Here is an 18,750-nt window from a genome sequence, read left to right as displayed (position 1 = left end):
CACGGGGAGCTGTGCGTTCAGTCTTGTTGCAAAGAGGTCTATCACTGGCGACCCCCATTTTTGGATGATGACTTTGGCCACTTCTGGGTGTAGGGACCACACGGCTCCTACTACTTGTCCCATCCTGCTGAGGCCGTCGGCCAGGACGTTCCTTTTTCCCGGAATGAACCTTGCTGAGATTCTGATCTGCTCCACCTTGGCCCATTCCAGAAGTTCCAACGCGAGGTCGCACAACTCCTTCGATTTTAGTCCTCCCTGCTTATGTAGGCCACCACAGTGGCGTTGTCGCACATCAGTGCCACGGTGTTCCCCCGGAGTAGATTGACGAACTCTAGGCACGCCCTTCGAACTGCCCTCATTTCTAGGACGTTTATGTGCTGAGCCTTCTCCTCGTCCATCCAGCGGCCTTTTGCTGATCTCCCGAGGAGGTGGGCACCCCAACCCCGCTTGGATGCGTCCGTGAACAGAAGCATCTTGGGAGGGTCGGCTGCGAAGGGCATTCCCTTGAGTGTGTTTGACCTGCTGCGCCACTCCAGGACTTACTTCGTTTCCGGGAGAACAGGAATCACCTTGGGGGGGGAGTCCCTCTGGTTCCAGAGCTCCTTCAGATTCCACTGGACCCCCCTGAGCTTGAGCCTCCCCTGGGGGACCAGTTTCTCCAATGATACGAGATGGCCTATCAATCTCTGCCAGTCCTTCGCTCTCCTGGGCTGGTCCGACAGGAAGGGGCGGAGGATCTAGTCCAAGTTTCTAGTCTCTCTGCAGAAGGGAAGGCTCTCGCCAACCGGGAGTCCAGGATCATTCCGAGGTAGGTCATCCTAGTGGAGGGTATCAATTGAGACTTCTCCAGGTTGATGATGCCGCCCAGGACATTGCAGAACCGCAGTAGCTTCGTGCCTTGCTCCCTCAGTACTTACCCTGAGGCTGAAAGTAACAACCAGTCGTCCAGGTACCGAATCAGGTGGATGCCCTGTTCGTGTGCCCATACTGAGACTGTTGTGAAGACCCTTGTGAAGACTTGAGGAGCTGTGGACAGCCCGAAGCAGAGGGTCTTGAACTGCAATGCTTGGGCACCCCATTTCACCCTTAGGTACTTCCTGCTGGAGGGATCGACTGGGATTTGGAAGTATGCGTCCTTGGGGTTTATGGACATCATGAAGTCCCCTTCCCTCAAGGATGCCAGGACCGACTTCGGGGTGTCCATCTTGAAGTCGGTCTTGCACACAAACTTATTGAGGGCTGAGAGGTCTATGAACGGCCTCCTACCTCCAGTTGCCTTCTCCACCAGGAAGAGTCTGCTGTAGAACCCCGGGTCCGGCTCCTGGACTGGTTCTATCGCTCCATTCGCCAGCATCGCCGAGACTTCCACTTGCAAAGCTGTCTTCCTCAAGAGGTCCTTGGGAGCCAACCACTCTGCCCGTAGGTCTGGTATTGGAGGCTAGGAAAGGTAACCTGTACCCTTCTTTCAGAACTGTTACAGTCCACGGGTCCGTATCGTGGTCTTTCCATGCTTGCCAAAAATGTCTGAGGCATCCCCCCACCTCTCTCCCTATCTCCTTCTGGAGGCGCGGCCTGAACGCCCTCTCCTGGCTGCCGCGTAGGAAGGTCTAAAGAAGGAATGAGCTGACGTTGTTCCCCTACGGGAGGGCTGCGATGGTTGTGACCAAGCCGTCGCTGGGGCGTCTCTCCTGGGCTGGCTAGGCGCGGCCCGAGGAGGGGGAGGAACATCGGAAGTGGTCCTTCTGTGGATAGGTCTTCTCACCGACTGGGGTCTGGGATCACCCACGTCTTTTCGTTTTCTGACCCTTTCCATTGTTTCTTCCGCTGCCTTCAGGGGGAAAAGGGAATCGTCCCACAGGGGCAGACTTCTCAAGGCTCTCGCTTCCCTGTCTTGGATACGCCTGGTTATCTTGTTAAGGACTGTGTCCCTCCTCCGCAGGACCCAGTTGGCGGCTTGCGCTAGAGACTGGTAGGAAAGGAATTTTAAGGCCTTACCTCCCGAGCTAATCAGCTCCTTCAGTAAAGCCTGATTTTCCGGGACCGTGAGGTCATAGGAGGACTGGACGCCTACAAGGGCGGAGGCCCACCAGTCCAGCCAGGAAGACACGTTGACCAGATCTTTGGCTATCTCCTCCATCATCGTTGCCTCCGACTGCGAGAAACAGACCGGGGCCGTCGAGGTCCTATCTTCAGGTCCTCCTTGGCCTAAAACCTCGAGCGCTGGTTCTACCTTACAGGCACCTGGCCGCTGTCCCTCTGGAAGGTAGAATTTGCTCTGCGACCTCAGGCCTTGGAGCAGCTTGGAGGAACTCTGGGTCTTGGGAGCCTCAGTATGGTTGGCCATGATTTTGTTCACGTGGGCTCTACCCAGCCTAACATCCCTGGCCACCGGGAGTGCTAAAGACGGTCTTTGCTGGACGGGGGCCTCTACCAGTCTGTTTAGGCTAGAGCGCCAGGCTTCCTCGGAGAAGGGTTTGGGCTCTTCTATCCTGTGATGGCTCCTGATGAGCCCCATCAATCTCCTGTATGCAGAGACCTACGCTGTTGAGCCCTCCATGTTATCCTCCATGTCCTCTGTAGGGCGATCTGCTGCTCTTGACGGAGCCCCTCCGACGGGGGCCTCCGTATATGGCTCTGGACGAAGACGGGCATTGCCGTATCGGTGGGGACCTCCGTCCTAGGTCTATCCTTCGTTGTGGAGAACCAGGCTTCCGTGGGCTTGCCGGACGGGGGAGCCATCTCTCCTTCTCCTGACGTTTAAGAGTCACCTTGGAGGATGGGACGCGGCTGCCAGACCGAAGGGGCGACTCTCTCCGCTGGGCGGATTGAGCCGGAACCTTCGCGGCCTTACGCCTGTTCGATGGGGCCGGAAAAGACGTGTCCCTCCGTCGGTCAAACCTACCGCTGGATGTGAATCTCTCCGGAGTTCTGGATTTAGGGCGCCAACCTGAAGAACTCGGAACTGCTGAGAGCTCGACGAGCTTGCTACGCGGGATAACTACCCATTCTTCTTCAGGAGATCTACTTCTTCTAAACTTCCTTCTGGGGGACCTGGAGCGTCTACCCCCGTGGCAAGGCCTGGAGCGTGAGCGGGAAAGAGTGTCTCTCCTCCGGGACCTCTCACGACGTCTACGGGACTTCTTACGGGCTTCGCCCTCCGAGGAACAGGAACCCGCTACGGCTGAAGAGTCTGACGACGCGTCGTAACTCGTCGGCGGGGCGGGCGCGCGAAGAGCCGCTGGAGGTATAACTCGACGATCGGCGGAAGACGGGGGCTGCAAGAAGACGTCTGGTAAGGTAGTCGACGGCGCTAGAGGGGACCGTGGGCGTTCTTCATTGGGGAACCAGGTTCCGAAGCCTTCCTCCATTCTCAACAGGGACCTGCAGGGCGTCCTCGGAGGTACCCACCCGAGGGAGTCTGATGGCGTTGAGTCGTCTTTCCCGACGGCGCCCTCGGCTCCAGAGGTACCCGAAAAGCACGCCCAAGAGGCGGGAGAAGAGGCAGGAACATTTTTACCACACATAGGGTCATCTGATGAGACATGCCCCGCAAGCACCAGGGCTCCGTCTTCTGAACACACACCCGTCCCTCCCTCAGGCCCCTCACTTGCCTGGAATGATGCCACTACCCCACTATCCTGCAATACAGACTCCTGGGGAAGGGCCGCCGGCTTCTTCCCCGCAACGGACTTACCTCGTCCCCTACTCTGGGTAAGGGAAGGCGGTAGGGAGGCTCGATCTGACGACACTCCTGGAGACGCAAGGGGAGAAGAGATGCTCGCCTTCTTAGGCGACCTCTTAGACGCCTTCTTCTTCTTAGTGGCGAAGCGCACCCACTGCACTTCGTTCCACGATTCGCACTCCGGGCACGTGGCCGTAGGGGAACACACTCTGCTCCTACACGACGAACACAAGGAGTGCGGGTCCACCTCCGGTTTCGACAGGAAAGCACCACACGACTTTCCGGCCATAGGCCCAGGACAACAGCGGGGATGCTCCATGTCACACTAGTAACACACCGCAAGACACAGGAATGCAGAGGGAAGGAACAAGGGAAGCACAAAGGTACCACGTGGGACCGCGGGGAGACAAAGGGAAAGGCACAAGTATACCACGTGAGGACCAAGCGAGACACAAAGGGGGTCGGGGACACAAAGAGTCGCACTGGGATTAAGGAGAGCGTCGAGATGTTATCGCTACGCGACCAGAGAACTTACTGGAGGTCGAGACCTGAGCAAGCATGCTCCCTGACCCGGGGTTAGCCTCAGGGCGCGTATCACTCCGCCTGAGGTCAACCCTCACAGAAAACGGGAGAAGGGTTAACTACACAAAACTCTGGTCGGATGGGAGGAGATCCCAGATACTCCTAAGAAAGTAGTTCGAGGTAAGTACTTCATGTTGGAACAAACAAAGATCAAAGGCTGTCATAAGCGAGGATGGGAGCAGACACGTCTGATCGTCACCCGAGCCAAAAGCAAAGTGAGCTAATCACAAGTGTGTGAGGGGGGGAGGGGTAGCAAGCTACCCCTCCCTACCCCCTCGCTAACTAGCGAGGGGGTAGTAAACCCTCGTTAAAATTTTAATGGCTCGTCATTTCAGCTACGCCGAAAGTAATACCCATATTAAGTAGCGTGGTTTGTATTTCAGTTACGGTACAAATATATATTTACTCAGGAAAAACAGATGGAGTTGGAAGAGAAGGGGTAGGAATGATGATGACACTGGCTAATTTGGGTGGTGACAAGACAAATTATGACTCAAATACACAATCAGCTTTGAAGTTTGCGGATGTGGACTGGTACAGAATGACCATAAACACACGCAAGTGGAAGGACGTGGAAGGACATGACTGAGGCCTTTGTTCTGCAGTGGACTAATATCGGCTGATGATGATGATAATATATATACACAACACTGCGTATGCTTTGTATGTACAGTATATGATAAAATAATCTGATTAGATACTTTTAAGAGAAAGTGGCTTTTCACATTTCATAATATGATTTTATTTACCAATATCTCTCCATCACATGCTTATCCTTCTTTTAATTTTGCTCTCATATCCTGGGGAAAACTTACTGTCTGCCCTAAGTATGTATATTCAGTAATAATCTCTAGAGGTTCAACCATAACCCTTATTTGTGGTCTGTGTTTTAATTGAACATTATCTTAGTTTTACTCATATTAATTTTCAGTCCTACATTTCTGCTTTCTCTATTCAAACCTTTTTTCATCTTTTGTAATTCCTCCCATGATTAACTAAACACAACTATGTCATCTGCAAATCTTAAGTGGTTGAGGTATTCCCCATTAATATCAATTCCTACATATTCCCAATCTGAATCTTTAAAAAGTTTTTCTAGGCATTCTGATAGTAATTTAGGAGAGATGGGATCTCCTTGTCTAACTCCTTTCTCAAATGGAATTTTCTCACTATATGTAGTTTTAGGATTGATGTACTTCCTGTATGGATATTGTCAAGTGTTCTAACATAAGATTTATCTATTCCTTGTCTTTGAAGGGCTTTCATTACTGCTGAGGTTTTGACATAATCAAAAGCTTTCTCATATTCTATAAATGCCATACATAGTGTTTTGTTATACTCTGTTGATTTTTCCAGTAGCTGGTTAATAACATGGATATGGTTAGTTGTTGTACCCACTTCTAAAGCCTGCCTGATCTCTTGGTAGATTTAAGTCTAGCTGTCTTTCTATTCGGCCTAATATGATCTTTGTAAATATTTTATATATTATCGAGAGTAAAATTATTGAGCGGTAATTTTTCAGGACCTTTGTCTCCCGTTTTTTAGAATTGGTATAATGTTACAGTTTTTCCAAGGTGTAGGTATAGAGCATTCTTGCTGACATTTTGTGTACAGTTCAGTTTGTTTTACTACTATGAAATCTCCTTCATCTATTATTTAAATCAAATGGTAGGCTATCTTCTGATGTTATGCCTCTTCTCATGTCTTTTAATGCTTTCTTTACTTCTCCTACTATATATACTGTTATTTATACAGTATATATACATATATATATATATATATATATATATATATATATATATATATATATATATATATATATTTCATATGAGAGAGAGAGAGAGAGAGAGAGAGAGAGAGAGAGAGAGAGAGAGAGAGAGAGAGAGAGAGAGAGACTTTAGTAAATTGTTTATTGCTGCTGTACACTTCCACATTTAAGATATAGTTTAACCAAATGAGCTTGAACTAAATTTTTCTTTCTTATTTCACTCCTTTTCACTATAATATTAATAATAATAATTATAAAAATCCATATACTTTGTAGCAATGAGTTATAATGAATCTTTTAGGGTTTTATGGTAATTTGTAGAGATGACCAGTTATGCAGAATATTAAGTTATCCGACAACCATTTGGCCATGGTTGTGACAAATACGAGGGAGTTTATTGTTTAGTACAGTATATCTAGTATATAACCACAATCAATAAAAATTCACTCTCCCTGGAACTTCTATTAGTACAGTAAATGGTTATTTACCAAAGTAATCTTGACATTAACTTTTATAGTGATTCCATCTACAGAACTCTTGATAAAGACATAATTTCAGTTTCAGCCCATAGCTATTTAACAGAAAATGTTAATGGGTACATTAATGGACATAAGGCTATACCATAGTTCTGGTTTCAATTCAAGATATGTATATAAATGCTTTTCTATATGATGCTGAAGGTTTTTTCCCCGAGATTTAAATTCTGAATTTTGGAACTTCCTTTAACCATTCAAAATAATTTTTCATCACATTTTCAAATTTGTCTTAAGTTGGCCACAAGAAAGATGATGGCAAGAATTCCCATGAAAGATAAAAGCATGGAATGCAGAGGTTACAACCCTCGCGCGAGCACCTTGTGGGTGTCGTGTATAAAGCAAAGGCGCGTGAAATCCACTATTCACAGGTTGTCTTCCATCTAGTTAATTCCTTCGTCAAAGGGATGGGCCGATACAAAGGCCCTAGCCAACCCACCAGAGCCACGCCACCCACGCCCCGACGCGAGCGCCATCTGAACAACATCCTTCTTTTTGGACTGCGGCATTGTGGAATTTTGTTTTGGTGCTCTCGGCTATTATCACACTCGTGGGTTTATTTCGTCATGTCCGAAGCTCCATCTTCACCCATTCCAATGTTAAATACCATAGTTTGTTTTGACAGCTTTTTGTAGTACCGGGCTTTTGTTTTATATTCAGAATAGTCAGTTTTATCATTCCCGTCTGGCCCTTCACGGCGGCCATTGTTTGTTTGGGGAATTCATCTTTGTCTGCCCGTTTTGTACTCTGTCACTTAGGTTCTTGGTCAAGTCCCTGGCCTTATGCCTTTTGAACCGTCATTGTTATTATGGTTATTATTCCCATGGTACTTTTTGTTTTGCTAGCAAGTCCAGTCTACGTACAAGTTTAGCATCTAGCTTTATTATAGTTTAGTACCCGCCCCACCGGGGCGTTAGTCAGTCGACTTTTCCATTCAATTTGGTTTTAGCAGACGCTATTCTTCGTTCGTAGTCTTATCTTGGTGTTACAATTTTATTTTTATACGTTTATAATAGTGTTGTGTGCTTATTAGTCCTGATTTTGTGTCCAAGAGAGCGAGAGCTTGGGGTTCCCATTTTCTGTTCGCAGTCACGAGTTACCCCTTTCTCTCGTTTTCTTTCTTAGCTCCGGTGGGTGAGCGGATTTTCCGTTTTCCGTTTTGTGCGTTCAACGGGTAAAAAGTATTTTTTGTTATTTAAAGTATGGTAATATTAATCATCACAGGTAGTTTTTAGTCACCTAGATAAGAATTATACCTAGAATTTCCTACTTAATATAAAAAGTATACTACTAGTTTAAAGTTTCAGTATCAGTTATTCTAATCTATCAAAATAATAAAAAAAAAATTTTTTCCATATAAACCAAAAGAACCCTGAAGATATACAAAAAACACAATCACAGATTGAATTATAATTTTGGTAACCTTTACCAGTGAACTCAACAGATTAGTAATGGAAAGGACAAATTTAGAAACAAGAAGATATTGGGCTTATCAAATTGCAACTTCAAATGCAAAGGTGTAATATCAAAACTTATAAAATGGTACAGCATGCCTATAATCTCACCTATAAATAGCAGCAGCAGCTTGGCTTATTAATGGTTCAAATGACCTCAAAAGTATACTAGCTATCTTGATGACAGATGAGAAGTATTCCCTCAAAAGCTAAAAAACAAATAAAAAATGTAATTAAAAAAAAAAAAAAAAAAGTCATCAGTCATCACATATAAAACAGACAGAAATGTAAAGAACAAAGTATTTCATTCAAAACTTATTCACAGATATAAATTCTAGTTCTAAAGTCGAAATACATATTGAAAGAAAACTTACAGCTTTGTGATTAAAAAAGGTTTTTTCAATCATTGTATCTGAAAATAGACTTGTTCTAATTTTATTTCGGAAAATGCTCTCAATTGGTCGTTGCCGAGATGGTACTTCTTCATACAATACAACTAATAAGAGGAAGTCCAGAGGCCGAACACTAGCAACGTCATCCGCATCTTGAATAGCCTAAACAGTAAAAATACAATGATATTTAGTATCAAAATAATACCAGTAAATACTGTACATTTCTATATCACTTCTATTCTAACATGCCGTATATTACCATCTAAAGGGCAAAATTTGGTGACCAGTTTTGGAAGAAAAAAGTCAGGGTTCATCTGTTACATGAGAGATACTTTTGGAATTATGAAAATATTTACTTTCTCAACCTCTGTTGTGTTGTTGTTAGGGTACTCTAGTTGCATATGGTTCATTAATAGGTTAGTAGTTTGGAATGATAGACTTAAAATGATATAATATACTTATTTTAATTATGGTATATAGTTTTATGTTTTAGTAAAGTAGGAATATTTGCTGGTAATTTTATCTTTATTTATAGCACTGTTCTCGGGCTATGTTGTGTGAACCTGTTGGTAGGTTAGCACAGTTGTCCGAAACCTAGATTTTCTAATTTGTGCCTATGATTAATTTTTGTAATTACATAGTAGTTAGGAAACATTGACTTAACAGCATATAATATGCTCAGTATAATCATACACTGTAGTTGTCTGTTTACAATATATGAAATAAAAATAATTAATTTTTTCTTTATTACAATACTTCCATCACCAAAAACTTGTTTTGAACAACTAAGGATGTTTATATTATTTGCCAAGACATGGCAGTAGTGGTGGTTGTCCGAAACCTCAAAACTCCCAGGTTATAGGTGCCTACACTATGGCAAACAAGAAAACAATGATGCAAACATGTCTGAAAGAAGACAAAATCCTTTATTTAAGAAACTTTAAATAAAAAACCATCAAAATCAACACTGCCATTCGAACTATTATAGTGTTTAAAAAAATTGATCAAGACAGCATCATCATGGGGATTATCTTCGTTGCTTTCGTTTGTACTACTAGCAATGTAATTGTCCTCCATTCCGTATAAATTGGTTAAAATTCTTTTGCTGTATACTTGGAAATCCAGAACAAATTAAATAAAGACTATTTTATATCATGCTCTTGCTATACCCGCCACCTAAAACATTTACACATCTGTGTATATTATTATTATTATTATTATTAAATGCTAAGCTACAACCCTAGTTGGAAAAGCACAATGCTATAGGCCCAGGGGCCCCAACAGGGAAAATAGCCCAGTGAGGAAAGGAAATAAGGAAAAATAAAACATTTTAGGAATAGTAACAATATTAAAATAAATATTTCCTATTCAAACTATAAAAACTTCAACAGAACAAGAGGAAGAGGAACTAGATAGAAAAGTGTGCCCGAGTGTACCCTCAAGCAAGAGAACTCTAACCCAAGGCAGTGTAAGACCATGGTACAGAGGCTATGGCACTACCCAACAATAGAGAACAATGGTTTGATTTTGGAGTGTCCATCTCCTAGAAGAGCTTCTTACCATAGCTAAAGAGTCTCTTCTACCCTTACCAAGAGGAAAGTAGCCACTGAACAATTACAGTGCAGTGGTTAACCCCTTGGGTGAAGAAGAATTGTCTAGTAATCCCAGTGGTGTCAGGTCTATGAGGACAGAGGAGAATCTGTAAACAATAGGCCAGACTATTCGGTGTCTGTGTAGGCAAAGAGAAAGAACCGTAACCAGAGAGAAGGGTCCTATGTAGTACTGTCTGGCCAGTCAAAGGACCCCATAACTCTCTAGCGGTAGTATCTCAACGGACGGCTGGTGCCCAGGCCAACCAAGCTAGCTTTTGCAGCAACAATTATCTTACCAAGTATTGGTAATGTAGTAATAATGTTTTTATTAATGTGGATTTACTTTATCCTTAGAAATTCAATATAAATGAAATAATAGCGATTTTATGTCATGTTTTTCCTAAAAACGACGCTTAAAAACAGAAACTTTTGTTTACGTTTCATCGCCTATCTTGAGGAATAAACGAAAGCATCTACACATGCAAGTGATAACTAATGATACTAGAGCTTTTTTTAAAGATGTTATAATAAATAAAGATTATATCACAAGGAAGTGGTTATTCTTTGATGTATCTAGCCAATCAATCCTCTATGGATTTAGTCAGTCATGGATAGAGAAGATGAAAGAATGGCCCACAGTCCCAGGTGTAGCAAGGTGCTAAGAATCTCCCGGTTTATAAATACTAAAGAAAAATTGAAAATAGGTAATTCGAATGTGAGAACCATGAATCAGATTGGGATGTTACAGCAAGTGGAGAGTGAATTTATGAAATATAGTTTGGATATCTTAGCCCTAAGTGAAACACGTAAGGGGATTGGTAAGGAAACTTTAGACCAAGGCAGTATATATATCTACTTAGGAGGATCAGATGGATTTGGTAGAGAAGAGGTAGGAATGATGATAACACCAAGAGCAGAAAAGGCATTAAAGGAGTGGATAGCTGTAAATAGTAGATTGTTACTAGCAATGTTCAAATGAAAGCAGTGCAACATGAGTATCATAGTATACTATACCCCAATAAATGATTCCCCAGATGAAAGGAAAGATGACTACTATGAAAAACTGCAGAGGGTAATAGATGAGATCCCTGAGAGATATGAAAATTGTGAGTGGCAACTTCAATGCTAAAGTTGGAAGAAATAATCAAGGGATAGAGAATGTGATGGGTGTCGAGGGTCTTGGCAAAGTTACAAATGAAAATGGAGCACATTTCATAAGTTCCTGTTCAGCAAACAATCTTGTCATTAGAGGTACTCTTTTTCAACACAAGAACATCCGCAGGTATACATGGACTTCACTATGTGGCATTTACAAAAATCAAATATATCACATTGCCATTAATAAAGAGAGAGGGACGACTCTGAAATGTAAGAAGCTATAGAGATGCCGATATTGGTAGTGATCACCAGCTCCTCATTGCCACACAGAAGTTAAAACTGAAAGCCCCCAACAGAAAGATGGATAGAATACCTAGGTTTGATACAACTAAGCTTTCAGAAGACGAGCATGGAGAAACATTTGTAATTTAATAGAGGAATCGATTTCCAGTTTTAGAAAATTTAAGAAACGAAGAACAGACAACTAATGAAGAATGGTGTGATACTAAAAACATATATCAGTCAGTTGGTAGTGAAGTCTTGGGACACAGTTACAAGGAGAAAACCATGGATATCTAATGATACTTGGGATACTATAAAAAGGAGACAAAGACAGAAACTGATTGTTGAAAGTTTTCTAAGAAGAAATGAAAAGTACAAGGTAGAGCATGTTAAGTATTCCCGTATTGACAGTGAGGTTGAAAGAAAAGCCAGGAATGACTGGAGAGAATACTTAGACAGTAGAGCAGATGAGGCTGACAAAGCTATGAATTCAGGAAGTGGCTATGATGTAAGAGTTGCTCATAGAATCATTAATGAAATCTCGACAGGGGCAAAGAAGCAGCATATACCCATCAAAAAGAGAGATGGTTTTGTTATAGCAACAGAAGATGAAGAAAGTCAACGTTGGATGGAACACTCCAGTGAGGTTATGAATGAGAGATATGAAAGGAATAATTTGATTGATATACCAGAAGCTGATGAAGACCTTGATGTGCCCATGAATGAATTCAGTGTGCTTGAAGTCGAAGATAACCTAAAAAAACCTAGAGATAGAAAGACCCGGGATACGATGGAATAACTGCCAAGATAGTACTAGTCGAAAATGAAGTGAGTCCCAGACTACTTACAAGATTGTTTAGTAGAATGTGGCATGGAGGAAAAACCTCATGAATGGGAGTTAGGAGTGTTGGCGAAAATAGCAAAAAATCGAGACCTGACTGATTGCAACAATTACAGAAGCATAACACTTACGTCAGTTGTAATGAAAATATATAGTATGTTTATTCGAAACAGACTGGAGAGAAAGATTGATGAAAAGCTGAAAGATGAACAAACAGGATTTAGAATAGGTAGAGGTTGCACTGACCAAATTTTCATTTTGAGACATGTTGTACAGCAAAGCGTAGAATATAGAAATCTCCTTTTGACGGCATTTGTGGACTATGACAAAGCCCTTGATAGTGTGCACTGGCCAATTTTGTGGAGAGTCCTACATTATCATGGAATTCCTCTTAAATATGTAAATTTGATTAAGTCTGTTCATGAGCATAGCAAGTGCAAAGTTAATGTTAACAGAGTCTTTTATCAAAAAAATTTCCAGTGAATGGCGGGATACTTCAAGGAATGTGTTGTCACTTAAGTTGTTTATCCTCCTCATGGATTTTGTTATGCGTAGAACAGTCAGAGATGGTGGAGAATGATTGGATTGGATTGGTGATAGGAATTTAGCAGACCTATGCTGTCCTTATTAAATCATCACAGGATTTGCAATGCTTGCTTACCTGAATGCATGAAGTATCACAGGAGGTTGGGTTGAAGATAAATAGAAGAAAGACAAAGATGATGAGAACGGAATTTGCAATGGAAGATGAAATATCACTGGAAGGAAAAAGGATTAATGAGGTAGAATCATTTAAGTATTTAGGAACTATGATCTCAAATACAAGGTCTTTAGAATTAAAGTTTAGTGAAAGATTGAAAAAGCAAATCAGACAATGGCCATGTTACATAAAATTTGGAAATCAAATCGCCTGAAATTACATATAAAAATCAGACTATATATCAGTTTAGTAAGATCGGTGTTACTCTATGGACATGAGTCATGGTATGACAATGAAAATATCTCCAATAGATTTAGTAGATTTGAGAACAAATCCCTCAGGAGGATATTGAGAGTTAAATGGCAGGACAGGATTAAACATGAGACTCTAAGAGAGGTTACTTGAGTACCATATGTGGATGAGACAATGATGAGGGGTAGATGAAGATGGTTTGGGCATGCTCTTCGCACTCCCCAAAGAGAGATTAGTTCACAAAACGTTTAACTGGGCTCCACAAGGCACTAGAAGAGTTGGAAGACCCAGGCCTACATAGCCTAGGACTATGAAGTGAAAAGTAGATGATGAATGGAGAAGTATTGAATTAATAACTCAAGATAGAGACGACTGCCGAAATATATCCGAGGCCCTTTGCCTTGAGATTCCCATTCATCCATTACATGAGGCCCTTTGCCTTGAGATTCCCATTCATCCATTACATGAAGTATATGATAAAAATGCTTTTTGTAAAGGAAATTTTGGGGTTCACCCTTTACATGGGGTTGTACTTTACATGGTAATATAAAGAACAACACTTGCACAATAAAAAATTAATTCACAGTATGCAGAAGGCAATACTAAGTCAATTGTACAGTATTGTATACCCTCCAGAGAACAGGTACTCCATCACTCAATGTTATTACATTTCTACAACCATATTAATAAGCAAATTTGTCATTAAGCAAAAATTTTTAAGTATATGCTTAATTACATACTGTAATCTATACAGCATTGATAATATATAATACGTATGTCAACATTTTAATTAATGTCATAAACCTTTTATTCACAGAGGAAACCAGTAGCAATTAACTCCAAAATGTTTAATCCATACTCTTTCCCAAAGAGATGGTACAATTAGGATAGCTCGAGTGAAAATTAACCTGCTTGACACGAAAAAGCATTAAATTACACAATCACTGTCATTATAATAATCTTGGCAGCATACTAGACAGAATGTTGAATTCTATCCTGAAAATCATCCAAGTTTGGAATCTATAGGCTAGTTTTAAGAAATATTACTGCTCTTGAAATATCAATATGAATAGTTTGGTTGCTAACTGTTGGAGCTATACATTACAAAGAGGCTGCTAATTCCACACAGCTCCCAATTTTAATTTGAGATAAGAACTATTCTAGTCTTTGATGCCTTTGTTTATTTATCAAGACAAATTTTCCAAAACTAGGTATTCTTGATTTAAGAAATGACATGCAGGACTCCTGGAATCTAACATGAATATAAACATCAGGTGTTCAAGGGACACTCGACTTTATTCAAGTAGTCCTATGTGAATAGGATAAAAAGAATTACTACTACAGTAAAAATAACTATAGTACAGTAATGTTATAGTTGCTTTACTGAAAACAAAAATAGCTTGTAATATTTGCCTGACTCAAGTAATTTAGTACGAAAGGAAAAATTTACATATAATTCTCCCATCTCACCTTCAACCAGGCATTTGTAAGGAACTTGTTGAATTGTATTGCCATTTTGATTTTGGTCATCAGGAGAATTTCGTAAGCTGCAGTATCATCATCATTTTTAGAAGGATTCTTTTCTTTAGGAGTTCTCTGTGAACTTCCAATATAATCTCCAGGTAGGGAAATGCTCTCTCTCATATCACTCACAACCTATATAAAAAAAGTCAAATTATGATCCTGTTTACAAAGTAAGTCTAAACAGTCAGAAAATTGTTACAAAACATTTGAAAAATTACAACTTTTGGTAATTTGTATTTTTTCTAAATATGCAAACCCAAGTCCTTTGAATAGGAATAAACAACAACATAGCTGAACCAGCTGGATAACCATAAACATTCTGTGAGGGAGGCTAGCGGGAATGTAGAAGATGGGGGTTACCCCGTTCTCCTACATGAGCCAATTCCCGATTCTAATCCCAGAGCTATAAGGTTTCTGGGGTGGTAAGTAACCTTTAAAGGACTCATATTTGTAGTTAAGAATACAGTAATAAAAATTACACAAATTTTGTGATTGATCTAACACAAATACAAGCCCTCTTACTTTAAATGGGAGACTCACAGTTAGAAGAGGGGAGACCCTACCAATGTTGACCATGTGAAACCTTTATGACTAGCCAAATCTCCTGGCATCTATTCTCGGTCCTATAGAAGGGATGCAAGAACTAAATGTAGCTCTGCACAGGCTACCCCTTCAAAGAGAGAGTCCTTGGATTTTAAATGGTGTCATCCCTCTAGGCTAAATCAAAGTAACTAGGTTCGTCAGGTCTAACCTTCTTACTTTTTCCGAGGAGAAAATCATGTTTCGTGTACTGACTAGGCCAAATGTCAGGCGCTCAACCCTCCAAGAAACTCAAAGGAAGCTGTGTTTCTTCATCATCATTATCTCCTATGCCTATTGACACAAAGGACCTTGATTAGTCGCCAGCCATCTCCATCTTGAGCTTTTAAATCAATACTTCTTCAGTATAATGTAATTCTCATTTCATTCCAAAAGAGCCCCTTTGGAGATGTTAATAAGTATTGTTCAAAAAGTTAAAGAAATTGTCTTTATGTCGGGGACTTTATATTCCTAAACTACAGCGAGTAATGTTTCAAAGTTAAGTAAGCAATAGTTAATGAGGTGAAGAGGACTAAGTAACAAATACATCTTCTGTGTTCAGACTACTACAAGATTTCATTTAAAATGCATGTTAGCATGTTCCTCATACAATTCCCTTTCATTGATACATGTATGTATATTACTGTACTTGTACATTTATAGATTATGAGTAAATGGCTAAAGGGTATGGAAAATAAAATACTTCTCCAAGAGGCAATAGAGACAGATGGTGTTATAGTATATTACTGTCTGCCCAAGCCATAAATAAACTTTTAAGAGAACCAATAAAGCCAGTTTGTTTTCTACCAGCATCTATTTTGTTCTCCTCAAGTGTTAGGTCCTAGAGTACCATACACTAACATTTTTCCACAAGTCTTGTCTAGTTCTACATGGCCGAGGATCTAAATCACTTATAGGGTGGCTACAACCTACTTCAAGGTGGCGTTCAGTGGTCTGTGTATAACCTCCCAAAAGTAGTGAACCATAAAGGTCAATTGTCTCTCCTATACTTCAGCCTTCAGCACCTATCTTACCGAGACGTTCTTCCTGAAGGCTATTTTTGTCAGCACCCCTCGCACTTCGTAAGCCCTAATAGTTGTAAGGGTGGTGTTACCCCTACTCTTGTAATCCCTCCTAATCATTTCCTGTAGCCAAAAAGAGATGTTGTTCATACAGATCTTCTTTAACCCAACTGTGTCCACAAATAGGTTCTGAAATGATGGTCTGCAGTTTGTTGTCCATTGCAGGTACTTATGATGGTCCTGACAGGGCAGATATCTTCTGTCTCATCAGATATTGTTAGCAAGGAGATGGAGAAAGATGCAAACTGTTCATCACGAACTGCTTGGTTCAGAATCTTTGCCACGAGTTCCACAAACTTGAATGTCATCTCTCCATCCCTCAAAGTGAGAGACAAGGTAGGAGGTAGCCTGGATTTCATGGACTTGCTTTGTCAATGCCAATTCCAGGAAAAAATTGCCAAGAGTGTTAGATCCCAGTTTGAATAGGACCTTTTTGAGGATACCCAGGACCTTCCTGATGTCCAATTCCAAAAGTCTTGCCTGTCTGGGTGGACATGACTGCTTGAAACTCTCCTGATGAGATGGAGATATCACAGGGAATTACCAGGTCAAGCCCTTTTAGTTGAAAGACATAAAATTATGCTGCCCAGTACCCCTTTACTGCTGGAACTGACAACTTTTGTCTGTTCAAAGAAAGATCAAGAAGTCCACTATCATACACAAAGGCTGAGACTGGAGAGATGTCTTTCCCCTAATACCAGGCATACAAGACTGCCCAGTTTGCTTGGTAAACTGCTGTGAAGGATTTTTTGAGGTATTCTGTCATCTCTCTCACAAGTTTCCTTGAAAACCCTTTCTTTCTGAGGAGGAGCTGAATAGTCTCCGTCCATGAAGAAACGGGGATGACCATACGGGACTAGCCTCAAAAAAGAAGACTAGGTCTGAGTACCAATCCAATACATGTGGGGCCACCTTGGTACCACTAAGGTTATCTGCAGGTTTGGTATGACTAGGACCCTTTTGAGGACTCTTCTCACCAGGCAAAACTGAGCCAAGGTGTACGCATCTATCCAGTCCCAAGGGAGTTGAAATGTCGTTTGATCTGGGACTGGAGAGTAATAGACTGGGAATTTGTGGTTTAGGTTGGTTGCAAACAGGTCTATGTTCCAGGAACTCAACAGAGTCACAAGTGTCTTTGCCACTGAGGATAAAGGGACTACTCTGACCCAACCACTTGGCCTCTCCATCTCCGTTTTTCCGCTATGACGTTCAGTTTCCCCAAAATGAACCTTGCTGTCAGGCATACCATATTATCTATCTCTCATGTGTGTACTTAACTGTCAGGTTCTACACGTGTGCCACGACTATGGTGTTGTCTATTAGTGCAACTAAGTGGCTTAAAAGATGCGCAATGAAGGCCACTAGGGATAAAAGGGCCACCATCAATTCTAGCTCGTTGATATGCAGCTTTTGCTCCCCCGATGACCTTACCCTATACACAATGTTAGTCCTCGAATACACACCCATCCTTCCTTGGATGCATCCATGAACAAGAACATAATCAGAGGGAGGCATTTAGGAGTTTTCCTCATGTCCATCTGACACCAGGGCTGTCCTGCTCTCCTAGTTGATTATTTTCGATTTGTGTAGCAAATATTAGTGCAACTAAGTGGCTTAAAAGATGCGCAATGAAGGCCACTAGAGCTAAAAGGGCCACCATCAATTCCAGCTCGTTGATATGCAGTTTTTGCTCTCCCGAAGACCTTACCCTGTACACAATGTTAGTCCTCGGATACGCACCCATCCTTCCTTGGATGCATCCATGAACAAGAACATAATCAGAGGGAGGCATTTAGGAGTTTTCCTCATGTCCATCAGGCACCAGGGCTGTCCTGCTCTCCTAGTTAATTATTTTCAATTTGTGTAGCAAGGCCAACCCCTCCCACCTGACCATTGAGTTTTTAGGCACCACAGCAAAGTTCTCTAGGTTAGCCTCCCCTGGGGGATTAATCTTTTTAGATGATAGATGCCTCATAAGGCTTGGCCAATGTTTAACTGGGAACTTCAAAAAGGAATCCACTACCAGGAACAGTTTTGTTAGCCTGCCATCTGAGGGAAACTCCTTCACTATCACTACCACCCAATACAACCTCATGCTCAGATACGCCATTTGTTGCGTGGGGGTTAGTTATGACTTCTCCCAATTTAGGATATTCCCTAGTTCAGAGCAGAACTGCAGGAGTTCATTGCTTTAACAGACCAAGACTTCCCTTGAAGAAAGGAGTAACAAGTCATCTACGTAATGCAAGTCTTATTCCCCAAGCGTGAGACAATGTTGACACTAGGCATAAAAGACTAGTGAAAACCTGAGATGTCGGGAGTTTGAAGCATAGGGTCCTGAACTGGAAGGCTTCCTCCCCAAGTTGAACCACTGATACTTTCTGCTGAG

At 41.8% G+C, this 18,750-nt stretch overlaps 1 protein-coding gene across 3 annotated transcripts in view; it reads right to left on the bottom strand.

Moving 5' to 3' along the window:
- The window catches only part of Fancd2, a 728,399-nt gene that overhangs the window by 211,593 nt on the left and 498,056 nt on the right, over nt 1-18,750 (bottom strand). For all 3 annotated transcript variants that reach the window (XM_068387949.1, XM_068387938.1, XM_068387943.1), the window contains 3 exons: nt 14,647-14,832; nt 8,394-8,573; nt 8,131-8,228 (listed from right to left, as the gene is read on the bottom strand). In XM_068387949.1, the coding sequence (XP_068244050.1) occupies nt 8,131-8,228; nt 8,394-8,573; nt 14,647-14,832 (464 nt within the window). The remainder of the gene's footprint in view (nt 1-8,130; nt 8,229-8,393; nt 8,574-14,646; nt 14,833-18,750) is intronic.

This window comes from Palaemon carinicauda, chromosome 1 (genome assembly GCF_036898095.1).
Source record: "Palaemon carinicauda isolate YSFRI2023 chromosome 1, ASM3689809v2, whole genome shotgun sequence".
NCBI classification, from domain to species: domain Eukaryota; kingdom Metazoa; phylum Arthropoda; class Malacostraca; order Decapoda; family Palaemonidae; genus Palaemon; species Palaemon carinicauda.
This window is presented reverse-complemented; position numbering and strand designations above follow the sequence as displayed.